This window comes from Argopecten irradians, chromosome 2 (assembly GCF_041381155.1).
Source record: "Argopecten irradians isolate NY chromosome 2, Ai_NY, whole genome shotgun sequence".
Classification (NCBI taxonomy): Eukaryota; Metazoa; Mollusca; class Bivalvia; order Pectinida; family Pectinidae; genus Argopecten; species Argopecten irradians.
Genome location: NC_091135.1, coordinates 55,194,361 through 55,209,205, shown reverse-complemented (window position 1 = coordinate 55,209,205; position 14,845 = coordinate 55,194,361). Strand labels below are relative to the sequence as shown.

General features: G+C 33.5%; 1 protein-coding gene across 1 annotated transcript; it reads right to left on the bottom strand.

Annotated features, from left to right (window-relative positions):
* Window positions 1–526: 526 nt before the first annotated feature.
* LOC138315991 (uncharacterized) lies at window positions 527–12,981 on the bottom strand. The gene is made up of 13 exons (XM_069257447.1): window positions 12,636–12,981; window positions 12,117–12,262; window positions 11,759–11,851; window positions 9,665–9,821; window positions 8,132–8,168; window positions 7,652–7,810; window positions 7,153–7,208; window positions 6,558–6,695; window positions 6,263–6,434; window positions 3,156–3,260; window positions 2,667–2,882; window positions 1,828–2,034; window positions 527–1,496 (listed from the first exon to the last, which is right to left on the bottom strand). The coding sequence occupies exons 1-12, from the start codon at window positions 12,812–12,814 to the stop codon at window positions 1,831–1,833; spliced, it is 1,662 nt and encodes a 553-aa protein (XP_069113548.1). The 5' UTR covers window positions 12,815–12,981; the 3' UTR covers window positions 527–1,496; window positions 1,828–1,830.
* Between the last annotated feature and the right edge of the window lie 1,864 nt (window positions 12,982–14,845).

Below are 14,845 nucleotides of genomic sequence, written 5' to 3'. Positions count from 1 at the left end.
CGGAGATGGTATACGATAAGTTTTGCAAATAAATGACAATTTAGAGCACTGCACTCCATTAGTCGTGCATTATTTATTTGACCACTACGAGTACAAGAACTGAAATAGGCAGCTGTATTCTGTGAGGTTAACATATTAAAAGTAATTAGTAATTTCAAACAAGACGCGATCATTTTCTTAATCAAAGTTCCTGACGGAAATAAAAGAAGGATCTTCCATGAATAAAACTGGCGTTTACTATATCTTAAAACATAGTTGTGGTGTCATCTATTGTTGTTTCTGTACTTTAACTCCCGGGTTATCGCACGATTACCTGTAACTGTCCTATATGTTACCTTTTACTGTCTTATAAGTGAGTCTAATATAAAACAGTCACTTATAAGACAGTAAAAGGTAGCATATGGGAGACTTACACAATACGGGTGAATATGCCTCCGGGAATAATCCTATAATTATGTTAACACACAACCTGCCGGAATATTCCATTATTTTTTAATCCAAATTACGAAAAAAATCCCACACAATGAAAATGAAAATGATTTAATCCTTTATTGATGCGGAAATAACCACATCCACACTTCCTTATTATGAATTCACCATTTAACACTTATCTACAACTTTAACTCCAATTTCCATTTGATGAAACCTTGTTGTTTTTTAACACCACTTTTGATTTTAAATTTCCAAATCATCTACACTGTAGTTTTACACTTATTTGATATTGTTTCAACAATATTTCAGAATTTCACCTGAATCCCACTGGCTTGTTGAATGAAATTGCACATGGTATAAAAAAATCCAAGATTTTCACTAGAGAGGTCGAAATTTTAAATCAACTGAATTCAATGAAAGTTCTTAGGGCACCGACTGTTTTGAACTGGCCTAGAAATCACTGTTATATGCGCTCATTTTAGCAAGAAGCTTTCAAACAAATGCCTAAATAGCATGTCTAGTTTCATATGTCATTTCTTTACCACATCAGAATTTGGAAAGAAATGTCCTTTTAGTAATACACATCACTAAAACCTCCTTATTCTATCTCTTAAATTGAGAAAGTAATATCCTTCCATCACTGTCGGTGGACATAGTGAAAATGAATTTACAGATAGCTGTCCACCCCAAAAGCATGTTTCATGCATTCCGTTCATGAATGCTATTCATCACATATAACACCGGCAAAGGTAATTCTATGTTGCCATTGTCTATATTGGATTTGTCATGGTTGAATGCACATTGGTAGAGTTGTCAGAGCTCGTAGACAAAGACAAAACTGTCTTATATTAGAAATAAAAGTGTACTTTATTAACACAAAGACTTGCTATGTTTTAAGTTAGAGATAAGCCTCAAACTGTACAATACGTGGAAGAAAGAACAGATCTCGGCCCTGACGGGCCTCGATACAGTTCTTTCTCCCACCTATTGTACAATTTTCGGCTTATCTCCATAACTGAAAACAATATGTCAGAAAGCCATTGGTAGAGAGTTCACCACGGTATCTGAAAATTTAATCAAACATACAAATTCAGTTCGGATAGAAATGCGCAAAAAAGAAGATTTCGAGTGAATATTCCTTGCAAGATGCAATCACCAAAATTGAAATACTCCTGACGTAAAAAACGCGTATATGAAAATGATAACAATTGATATTAATTTATGATTACGTATAATTCCTTTCGTTTTAGTTTTGAAATGGAGAAATGGCCTTGGGCGTACTGTATTTGCCTATAATGTTTATGAAAAACATAAATAAAACATTTTAGGTGTTTATTCTAAAATGGCCCAAACATACTTAGTAAGGTCTCATTTTCGTGAATACATTGTACCTACCTTTCAGAGATTGACGTTTACATTTTCCCCGCCTTTATCCAGTGTAAAATGTTGCGTCTTTATGGTTTGACCGTTGTGTTTGACTTTCAGCGTATAATCTCCTATGAATCCTGTTGCATGCACGGCACTTCCGGTTACAGATTTGGTAACGTGAGTCCGCCATGTTTGATGATAGAGTTGTTGATAGCGTCTACCTGCAGCGTTTGGCTGAATAAAACAGGAAACTTACAGTAACCATAATGACTTACAGATTTCTGATTCAGAATATATGTATATCTGATTTGCGCTCAACTTCAGTAAGCAAAGTGATACATATCCGCATAATCATTCGGAATTCCGCGTTGTAATTGTGCGCACAATATACATGTACCTTTAACATGTTTTCATTATATACAGATATAAAACATACATATTACGAAGTGATTTGTTAACTTTACAATTAATTATCTAGTGATGGTTGATATCATTCACAAACTGATTAGTTTTAGCGGTCTTTTTATTTCATTTCAGCGCTTTTAGCATTGACAAGCATTTGCAAATTTTATGTTTAGTTTTTTAAACTATAAAATTAGATTTTGATTCGGTCCATATAGTGTTATATCACCCTGATAGAATTAAATAATGCTCTCCGTCAATATTTGATAATTTGTCAGGACGGTATAACACCATATGGACCTCAGCAAATTTTAAGATTTATAATTGATAAATATGTATATATGATAGTAAATATATTGCAATGGAACGAAAAATGAACAATATGTATTTTAATATTTTTAAACTTAGATTAGAAGTACTGTTTTGTTACTTACATTAATAATTTATTATCCACATTAATTTACCTGTACAGATGAGCCAGTTGCTAAAGCAGAATTGGGAAGCCATATCTGTCCGTCCCAAAATCCCCACAGCAGAACACCTTCCACGGCAGGGTGACTCATAAACAGTGTCATCATATTTTCTAAGGCGTCCGCCTTCCTATTTTCATTTGCTTCATTTACCGTAAACTCTGTTATCCAAATAGGGAGTCCGACCTCTGCTACCTTATCCAGTCGATACTGGTAGGAAATACCACTAATACAATTATGCAGTGTATAATAAGTTAACTTATTTCTTAACATTAGAAACCTTTAACAAAGAATTAGAATAGTAAAAAATAAATCGAAAATGTTTTTGCAAGCATTATCATTAAAAAGCGTTTCAAAATGTAACACTTGCCAAAACCCATCTTTAAAACGGAAAACATATAATTATCAATATTTCTATTCATTAACCAAACACTAGAATAAGTGCCCGTCGAGTTTAATTAATCCAGTTACGTCATCACGTACCTTCAATGACGTAATGTCCAGATGACTGCCGGTATGGCACTGAATCCCGATACCGTACAAAGGTATCCCAGCATTCTTCATTTCGAAGGCCTGCTGTTTGTATGCCTGTGTTTATAAACAAGTGTGTTGGGAATGTCTACATTGAAAGGAAATATGAGTTCATCCAGAATCGAATTAAACGCTAAATGCTAATTCAATTTTTTTAATTTCAATTTTGATCAATTTTCATTGACAATAATAAATATAAATTGACCTATTAATTGGACATCAGGCAGGAAATATCTTTAAAATTATTTTCCCTGTGCAGTTGGCGAAAGTGAACGATAATATTAGTCCCAGAACAGTTTTATTAAAAAATTGTGAAATTCATCTGTATGGTAATATTGCTTGATTTGCATACAACATTTTAACGGATCTGTATAGGTACTATCATTAGCGCCCAATTCGGTAATTTACACTCGGAATAAATAAAATTGGAAACTTAAAGGGACTAAATCGCTAAAAAATCATGTAATAAAAGATAAAAAGAATTATAGGACTAAAATTAATTGTAAAAGTTGTGTACTTTGTGGTAATAACAATATTTAAAAGTTTGTATGACAATTTTGTTCAAAATGGAGAAAAACTGAAAATAAATAGGACCGACCTAGTCACTATTTCATATTATTATCTTTCGGCGAGTGTAAACAACCCCTATGTGCATGCGCGACGCGTGAACATTCCAAACATCCGATCGAAGGAAATCTCATCTGTCTAATGGACATATCTACTATCGACTGAAAACACAAATTTATCGACTACAGGTTCCTGATTACTGTGTTAATCTAATAAACGTTGAAACGTATGCAAAAGTTTTGTGAAGAGTTTCTAAGTGTAAATAATCCTATACTGTACAGGTTTTTGTAGCCATAAAGAAGGGTTTTCATTATATTATATGGTTTTATACTTGCTTCTGCCATTATTTTATTTTCATTTGTCATGATATTATGTACTATTCCGCTAAACCTACCAATATTATTAGGCTTTTAAAAAAATGGCCTAATATATAGACTTTATAATAAGGAAAAAATGACGAAAAACTAATAATATAGGCATGTTTTAGCGGACTAAGTAAGTACGTGTATTTCTTTTATCATTATATCAATATTTGATATTCCGTATACATTGTATATCCTTAGTTATAATGTCAATCCGTCTAATGGGCATTCCCTATATATCTCTAGTTATAGTCTTTGTCCGTCTAATGGACTTTCCTTATATAGCCCTAGCTATAATATATATCCTTCTAATGGAAATTCCCTACATATCCTTAGTTATAGTGTATATCCGTCTAATGGACATTCCCTATATATACCTAGTTATAGTCTCTATCCGTCTAATGGACATTCCACTATATGTCACTAGTTATATAACTTTTTTACATCTGATTTACTTTAAAAAATCAGCCTAACTATATATCTAAATTTTATGTGTACTTTTATGTATTCAAAGCAAAAATATACCTTACATATACATTGTAGACCTATGTACATATATGTTTGCTTAATAATGTACATGTACACCTGTATTTATGTATAATATATACATAATTAACGGGTGAAAATACCTCTCACTTCTTGTCATATTTCCATCAAATACTCTAAAACTTCATAGAACTATGCTGTTTTACTTGACAATGTAGATGCAGGGGCGTAGGAAGCGGTTGTGGGGAGGTGGGGGCGGGGTTGGAGGGGTTCGGGGGGGGGGGGGGGGGGCAATCGCCTCCCCGTTTCCCAGGACGAGGGCAAATATTTCTTGTTTTCGCCGACTGAAATGTTCTAAAATTGCACATTTGAAAGAAAAAATGGTCCTCCTGCACATTTTCGTGAACTAGACTTAAAATGTCAATCAGAGGGTTCTACGTACTATTTTAAAAAATGTCTCTTAAAAGATTCATCTGTTTATATGACTTAGCAAAACAATTAATTCATTATTATTTTGTGTTAAAGTAACAACAATGTACCGATGGTGTGAAGCCAGTATGTTCAGATCGAGTTGCATAAATATGACGGCATTCACAATTACCAATTATTAATGCAGGTAACTTTAAATAAAACAAAAAGTATTATGTTAAGAATGCTTTAAAATCTTTAAGATATATTGTAAAACTCATCACAACCATTCTAAATCTAATATTTTTACCCGGGGGGGGAGACCCTCGGACCTCCTCAAACACCCAAATCTCGCGCCTTCAGGCGCTCCCACATTCATCAAAATGCATCGTAAAATTCTAAATCGTAATGTATTTCCCGGGGGAGACCCCCTGGACCCCTCAAACACCAAATTCTCGCGGTTTCGGCGCTCGCAAATTCATCAAAATGCATCGTTAAACTCATCGTAGCCATTCTAAATCGTAATATTTTTTTCTCGTAGGAGATTGTCGAACACCCTCCCCCCCCCCCCCCCCAAACACCAAAATATCGCACCTTTGGCGCTAGCATGGCAATTTGCGTATTCATTAGTTTCCGTTTATATCGACGCCACTGTCTATAAATGTGTACAAGGATTCTACTCAACGATATATGAAAAAAGTTTATAAAGTATATATGGTTGTGTGTTGAATTAAAGAATCAATCTCCTCCTGTGGGTGCGGGGCGAGGAGGGGGGTCCAAATATTGAGGACCTTTGCACCCCCCCCCCCCCCCCCTTACGTTTCTTTGTATCGGCTATTACGCTTAATCAGGCCAATGTAACCGATAAAAATATAAGTTGCCTCTTAGTGGTGTTATTACATCTATATCCATTAGCCGGATGAGATTTTCAGCGACCTCGATTCCGAACTCAAAGATGCACTCGGTTCTTTCCATTATAAACAGCCAATGCCGACAGATACTATTTCTTGTTGTGTTTGGCGATATGTTAACGTTGATAAACATTGCCAATAGTTCAAATTAAATGTTGTAATTTTGAAAACTTTCTAATTTCAGGTATAAGAACGTTTGTAGGAAGTCAAAAACTCTAAGAAATCTATGTAAATCTAATGATTTAGTAACTTTAACTCGAAACATAAAAAATATGTGCATAAATAAAACTTCACTGTACGATAAGTTACTTTAATAAATCCTTACCGTTGTCATCTGGCTTGAGGATGCCACATTGTATTCGTTCAAGAACAGTTTAACTCCTGGCTCGGTTTGGTGAATCCAGTTAAACATTTCCATGGTAATATTTGGGTGACCAGTATGCTGCTCGAAGTATGTACCGTGGAGATTCTCATTGTACACGTCCCAGTGCTCTAGACTAACACAAATACATACCAGATGAAAAATGTTTTATCTCTTTTTAATACAATTGTATGGGTGTTAGCTAAGGCAATGCTGCTATGCAGTGCATTCTTTCAAACCATGATGAGAATTATCGTACCTTCCTCTGGTGCGTGATATGACGTCATTGATGTGTGTGTGCATGGCTTGTAGGAGTTCGGACTGTCCCATTCCGTCTAACCAATCAGGATGTCTCCCATGAGTCCCCCAAAACATGTTGTGACCTCTGACCTTGACACTACAACATTGGAATAGTCATACAATCTCGTGATTTTATTAAGAAAGTTTTCCAAGCATGCTGACAGCTTACTTTGTGTTAAATTTAGTGAAGTTGGTAATTTTCTATAAAAAATAGATATGACTTCAGAAAATTCAACACAACGATTTTATATATCAATGAAGACGTGTCTGGCTTCCACGCAATGTTAAAGCAGATGAAGGTTTTATCCAAAAGCTGACTGAGACATATGATTGAAAATTATGTTTTCAAAGGAAATCCTGCCGATACGATCCCAGGATGTCGTCATTTTATGCTTAACATTAGCGAGAATATTATCTGATAGTCATTACCACTTGTCGACTACGTGTACTTACAATTTTCTCTAAAACATCAGTCATTTTGTGACATCATTGAACTTATGTTCATACCATTAAAAAAATGATGTTGTTTAAGCCTATAAATGAAGAAAAAATACCCTTTTCCTCGTAGAGCGTTTACAGCTGTCATTGGTCTGTCCAAGTTAGGATGGCCCTGGAAAAGTATTCAGTATAAAGAACGAATATCAACATAATCTTCAATTATCGTTGAATGGGCTAATGCAACAAATATGTACATTATACATAATGGTCAAAAGGACATGTGGAATGCATAGCGAGTATTTTTTTCATATTTCTTTATAAAGCTTACCAAATCTTGAAAACTAGATATTAAGTTTACCTCTTGTAATAAATAAAATTAAAATTAAAGTAATTTCATCGGTTTTGTACTTTAGAATCAAGTATATTAACCGCAGTTTATTATTTCGGGTGTAATTTTGTTTCGGCCTTAAATAATAACCAGTGAGACTTAGTGGTAAACTAAAGAAATAGGCAGAGGTAGAAACAAATGGTTAGAACTGTAATTATTTATAATCTGAATCAGTTCAATTAAAGCAAAGCTACAATACACTACATGTTCATAGTAACTGGACGTACTTGACTCGATTCCATTTGCCTCCATTTAAGAGCATTTTCCAACACGGCCCACTCAAAGTTGTCGTAGAAGAACTGTTGGTAGGCCTGGTGAGATTGGTCGACGATCTTATCCGCGTGTACTGCGGACCCAAATGCAAATTTACTTTTCGTTTGCTGAATCTGGAAAATAATATGATAATGAATAAATCATGTATTGGTGTGGAATAAGGGTCTTCTGTCTTGTAATCCCCTTATTAATTATAGGAGGAAACTTGGGTCTAGTCTTATTTTCGTTCTCACTAATTATGTATTCGAATGAGCTTGAAAGGATCTTTTAATGTTTCTTTTCATATCGATGTTTAGATGCATTTCGATACATGTGATTAACTATTAACTAGTGATGATTACTAAACCTGCGGACATCAATTAACCATTGTTACCCTTGGGTAATAACCACAAGTGTGCTATAGTTCTTTCATGACAATTGACAGTTATTCTTACCTCAACTTGGTACCCAGATCCATGCAAGTTGTGTAAACTGCAACATATCCATACACAAAACTCCACTAATAAATTTAATGATATCTAGACAGATTAAATACATGTACAAAGAAACGCATACATCAAAACCAAGTATTTGTGACACTTGCGCTTGTAATCTTTTTCTATACTATTATATATGTGGGAAAAAAGTAAATAAAAAGTGTTTGCAAATGAAAATAAAATCAATAAAGCTGAATTCGTGTAAAATACTCCGGTATTATAACTGATACCCCGTAATTATAAAGACAGTGCTATTCAAAATAACGAATACAATAATGATACAAAATCGTAACCAAAAACTAAAAAAATGATGTATAAGCATGATGCATACTGTCTGCAGTGCTCCAATTATCCTGAATACACACGAGTAAAATACCCATTAAAATATGTCAATTGCCCACTAAAATAATATGACCTGGTACTGATTACGCCTACAAATATTTGTTTTATGGAACCCAATTATTATGATCACTTACATTCAGAAATAAAATCAAACGAAATTTAGTAAAATCAGAAGAATTCAAGTCATGCTCAAGAATATGCATCAACTTATTTCAGATAGATGATTTCACAATTGCTACAGCAGTAGCTTGCCATCGATTACATTTCACTGTAACCAAATTACTTTTTCCAACATATTTCTGTTTTGGTTTCGCACAGAAGACAGAGGTGTACCCCTTTTTTTCACAAGTGCGAGTACAATTACATTCCCCTCCAAAAATTATCTTGAGCACATTGAGACTAATTTAACATCCCACAGAAACTGTACTGAGCTCGATGTTGTTTAAAGTTCAAAGCATATCGAGGAAGTCCTACGTATACCCTGGTATGCACAAACATGTCAAAATTGTATCGGCTATATATTCTACATTTGTATTCATATTCCATTGGAGTAAATCTTAAACTTTGTATATAATTAAGGCATTTCTTTTATATGTTTTCATAAGCATTTGATTGAAATAATTATTTCAACAAAAAAAAAAAAAAAAAAAAAAAAAAAAAAAAAAAAAAAACACCAATATACTGTTAAATTTTTATTACTTGTTCCCTGTAATCCCTGTTATTACTTTTTTAAATGTTTCCCCGGATTTTTTTTTTTAATTTATCGCCAAACATTATACATATGGCATGTTTTTAAAATGAAATGGATAAGGATTGTGAACACAATTGATAACATGCTCAATTCTAGAATAAAACCGGATACCTTAACTTTTATTCTTACAAAGATTATCTTTGTGCTTGAAAAATAAATCTGTGGCTGAACTAATTAGTGGATACCATAATGGTTTGTTATCAAATAAAGAATGAAGCCTCTGTCATTCGCATTTATCACAAATACATGTACGTTCAAAGGGTGGACATAGAGTAAAGAACTCCTTATCATATTCTCAAATGAGTCATTCGTAAACAAAATGTATGCCTTTTTAAAACAGCAAATAAAAAATATAAGTCCATGCTCATAAACTATAAACAGGCATTATCCTGACTTACTTTACAGTGATGGGAGCCTTCCTGATATTGTCAATCCTGGTATTGGCTTCAGATTTCCAGTTTGCGTCGGATGGAAGTAGTTGAAAGCTCGCTGAATCAACGAGATAATTCACTTCGGGTTCGGCAATTTGGAAATATATATAGATTTGATGAAGATCTGTAAAATAGGCAAGGAAGAAGTGATATATTTTGTGCAAAAATATTTTACCCGCCTCAAGCAAAACAAACAAAAGAACATTCATCTTTTTAAAGATGCTCCACCGCCGACAGAGCATAAATGATATTAATCACTTGAACAATAATTGGTGTTTAATCGTGTATATATATGTCTAATTAACACAAAAAAATATTATAAAATAATTTATTTTGCCTTTGGTGCATGCGCAATCAGTACTTAATTCCATATAGGATATAGTGCCACGGAATTTTTTCGGGATGCAATTAATTATTTTTTGTAACTTTAACTTGAAGTGAAATTAGAAGCTCAAACTGTTCAATGGTGGTAATGGTGGAAAGTAAGTAACTTTTGTAACTGAAGAGAAATACTAAATCGTCTGCTCGTGTTTTTGATAGTGAAAAAATGTCATTTGTCAGCGGTGGAGCATCCAGTATTAGTTTATATTAACTTCTAAGATATTTTGTTATATTTACTAAAGTGTATTATTAATTCTTCAATGAGCCCATAGAAAACACAAAAATTAAGGAGATCGAAAGGAATGATAAATTAATCATAAAAGTAGAGAAATTTTACCATTTTTCATTAAATTTTATTGGGCAAGTCAAATTTCCAGTCGGGCAGTTAGGTTTTTATGGTCATCTGCCCGACAGGGCAAGTCCTTAAAAAGTTAATGTCGAGCCCTGCTGGGTTACCTCCCATCACCAATATTATTATTACTATAAGCTGTTCATAAATCAATCAAAATACATGTACAAGTACATACATTTTTTTTTCTATAAAGATTCTAAAAGCCGGCCAAATTAATTTATCAAATATAGTAATTCGCAAATTCATCTTCACCAAAAGATTTCATCAAACAGTTTTTTCCCACGTATATGTACTTACTCCGCATACTATGTTATGTTTCTTATGGTGGTTTTTTTTTTTTATATAGAAATGTAATGTATATATCCTGTCAAATTGTTGTTGATGTCCCATGTATTTGTAAACGTGTTATATGCAAAAAATGGGGAAAAAAATGTCTAACATCTGTTCAGTATGTGCAAACACCCGTGAAAGCGACAGACGACAAGAAATAACATTAGCACAGGCCTGTTTGTTCATTCCTTATATATCAAAAGAAACTGTAAACAAAAACAGACTGAAATTATTTTTAACTCAAGTTACATAAATAGTTGATTTCAGTTTTTACTTATGCCATCCAAAATGGCTGCAAGAAATCGAAACCAGAAGCGAGCACTCGAAATTCTGAACATGTCTCCGGTGTCTGTAAGTTTTGACAAAATATGTGAGGAAAATGCACATTTCAAGAAAACCTTCCACAAGGTTCGGGACATATTTCTGTCGCCAAATAACCATGTCATTGTGTCTACTAGAGTCTATACCAATCAATTACAGGTATGTAATTGATACCATTGCACCTATTCAATAATACCATGTCATCTGGGCATAGTGTGAAAACTGTTCATAAGAAATGTTAAATTCATTATTTTTATTATTTTCTCTCGAATATCCGTGTTTTGCCTAAACTACAGTAGTTGAACATTTTTTCACAAAGTCTTCGTTTTATGTTCTTTGTTCGTAAGTATATACAATAGGGGAGTTGTGGTGATTAAAATGCATTCCTCTATGCCATTTTTGTGTTGTACAATATGCGTGTTAACGCCAAAAAGAACTCGATGCGTATATATGCCTTTGTAAAGTCAAATCCTTTCAAGTCTGGTATATGTAGTCCTTGCTATAGACACTAATGGCATGGTTTTATTTGGCGCCATGAATTATGTCCCGAACCTTGTGGATTATTTTCTAAAATGCACATTTTTGTCACAATTTTCAAGCTACAGAACATGTCAATAGTTACATATGATGTTAGGTGTCCAAGTTCTAATATAATTTTTTAATAATTCACGACTTACTATTAGGTACTGTAAAGTCGAATGCTACCTCCACCCAGCCACTGTCTGTACGTAACTTAGGACTGTCGGCGGTGTCTATGTACTTATCTTGACCTTCCAATGAAAATAGGAAAAACACAAAATCTTAATAAGAAAAAAAAATCTGAAAAATTATATAAAAGCAATTGCTTGAAAATATTACAAATATATTTAATTAATGGAAATCAAACATAAAGTTTTAATTCTTTTAGATTTACAAATAAAAAGGTCGATCATTTTCTATAATTATGGAACGAAGGAATGAATGGGACATGCCATATGTCTTATCAATCCTATGCTGTACAGAGTTAGTAAACAGAGATATACTATTTATAGATACCGTTTATGGTTTCCTTGATCATGATCTGGAGTTTGTGGAACATATGTCCACTTCCCATGTTGAGCAGTTTGACATGCGCACTAAAGACATATCTTTGTCCAGGCGAAACGTTGATGGATTGAGCTAGTCCAGCCCAATTGTGTGACCTAAAATTGTCAAAAAACAAATTATTGTTAACAATTCTCTGAAGAAAAAAAACAACATTTATGGTATAGGATTCCTTTTTTTTAACTTTTTATTTACGGAAGGGCGGAGAGTGACACTGGGCTATAGAGGATCATTATTAGTATTATTTTATTTAATAATCTTAGTTTTACACAATGCAATAACATGCACATTTTGTTTTCTTACTTTTGGCATTCTTACTCATGCCCGTTAATTAAATTCAGGTCACACGCTCAATTTTGCGTGGTTCCTTCTTAATTTACCTAACATTAAACTATTTCACGGGAAGTACTTCAGAAAGCAAACTTAAATATCTAAAATAAGTACCTATTACAGAGTTACAAGGTTCCCTACCTGTGTGTGATTTTAGCACTGTGGTGACCATGGTAACTGTCACTGCTGCTCGTCACTGTACATCCTTGGCACTGCCAGTTTCCAGAGAAAGACGTACTCTCAAAGTCAGGATTTTTCAAGAGCTCTGGAGCGCCATTGGCCAGAATGACCAAAGAAAACACCAACAAGACGACCTCCATGTTGTAGGTACAGATAACTATCCAGGTAATGTTTTATCTGTTGGCCCTGGTCCTTTTTCAAATCACTTATAGAGAGTCGTATAGAAAAATCGGCCGATATTGCATACTACATAATCATACCAATTTCTTGGCACCATATGTATGCTTATCTATTTATTTATTTTTAAAGATTTTGTGTTTATTTTCAAAGCATGAAAAACCGGCGAGGAACATATTTCTGAGTATCAAAATGCAGGGAAAGCGATTACATTAGCTACGCTTGCAACTATTTCCTCGGCTCGAAAAGACAGCGACGTATATCTATGTCTCTGGTACAGATAAGCATAATAGAATATTCTGATGTAAATTTCCAGTGAGAATTAATATGGGAAATGAATAAAGATCTCGAAGCATATATTTGTGAGAATGTCAAATGCCTGTGAGTATAAATGCATGATATAGGCCTAGCTACTTTTGCATACGCCCTTCCACGGAGGTGAGCAATTTGCTAAGACAGATTTTGACATCAATTTAATTAAGGGCATGAGTACTTGTTAAGTGCACAGTCATGTATTTTATGTACTATATTAACATACAATGTTGCTAAATGCAATGTACATAAATGTTAGATGCACAGGGTTATGAGAAATTAGTTACATATTATATAATCAATTTCCCTGTGGTTAGTGCCATTGGGTTTGTGTCATGATTATTTGAAGCCTTTTTTGAAATAAACTAGTCTACACAATTCTCCTGTCAAAATTTGCATTGAAGTAGGTATCCTATACCTTTGAAAATATTATGTGAAAGGGAACATTCATTTTGATAAAACGTTTAAATGTACATTAACGTTTTTGACCAAGAAGTGAACCCTGGTGTATACCTCTGGGCAACATTACAATTATCTATCCGGGGTATAACATGTATTGTTAGGCCTGCCCCTGGGACCTTTTCCATTTTTACATGTCCTCTACAGCTGCCTTAGAACTGTAAAAGGCACATATAGGCAGAGACATAGATAATTTATTTCGCTGATATAGGATTTGTTAAATACAATCTAATTAGATTGTGTTAAATATAGTCCAGTAAAGATAGGGTGTTAACACAAAATAATTGCAACAGATTTTTTTCTTTGTTTTTCATACAGATCTGACTTTGTTTTATACAAGAAGAAAAGTCGCCACAAGTAAAAATTTGGGAAAGTGTTTCTTGACCCCCCAAAAAATCAGAAAAATAGGGATATTTGCATAATTTGCCAACTTTGAAGCCAAATATAAACTTACATGGTTATTATGAGATACTAGAAAATTACTGTTTGGCAAGAACGTTATAAGGACAGCACAGATTGCCAAAACCCTAAGTTGAAACCAACACAGGAAAAAGTATGACAGCATGAAAATTGCATAATTATGTCCTTGTAACAGCCAAATATGCTTTTGTTGGATTGTTCAGATAAAAAATTGTTATCATCAACAATACCATTGATACTCATGTTAGTGGAATCTTTTTTTAAATAAAACTTGTTGATTAAAGGCTTTAAAAGTAAAACAAATTACTTCCACTACCTAAGATAACATGGTTACTCAAAGTTGGTCTTTTGGCCTTTTCCAAGGATATGTTGAAGTCCAAATTGAATAATATGTCTTTTTATTCAAGAATTATTCAGTAAGTGTTTAGATAGTTATTAATTCAGATTCTGTGTAGTCTATACTCACCTAAAAGAGACAACTGTATCAAGGTAAGTGTTTAGATAGTTATTAATTCAGATTCTGTGTAGTCTATACTCACCTAAAAGAGACAACTGTATCAAGATATTCCCAAAAATAAAAGACGTGAGGTCGATCAAATTCTCATTTAGTGTCAATTTGACTAACCTTCTCTAATTGGCTAAGTCCCTAAGTTGAAATATCAAAAATGTAAATCTAACTAATCAGATTGCAAAATCCTTTGGCAGATATTACCACCATAATGGAACGTTCTTTTCTTTATAAAGTGAAATTGAAGTTTCTTTTTTATCAAATATTTGAATAGGTCAGTTTTGCATTTTTCCAT

Bases quoted from the DNA above. Each gene is read 5' to 3' on its own strand.
- LOC138315991 (XM_069257447.1), bottom strand. From the start codon at position 12,814: ATGGAGGTCGTCTTGTTGGTGTTTTCTTTGGTCATTCTGGCCAATGGC. The intron at 12,263-12,635 runs GTAGGGAACCTT...TGACAATTTTAG, and splicing joins AGTGCTAAAATCACACACAG to GTCACACAATTGGGCTGGAC. The intron at 7,209-7,651 runs GTACGTCCAGTT...ATACTTTTCCAG, and splicing joins GGCAAATGGAATCGAGTCAA to GGCCATCCTAACTTGGACAG.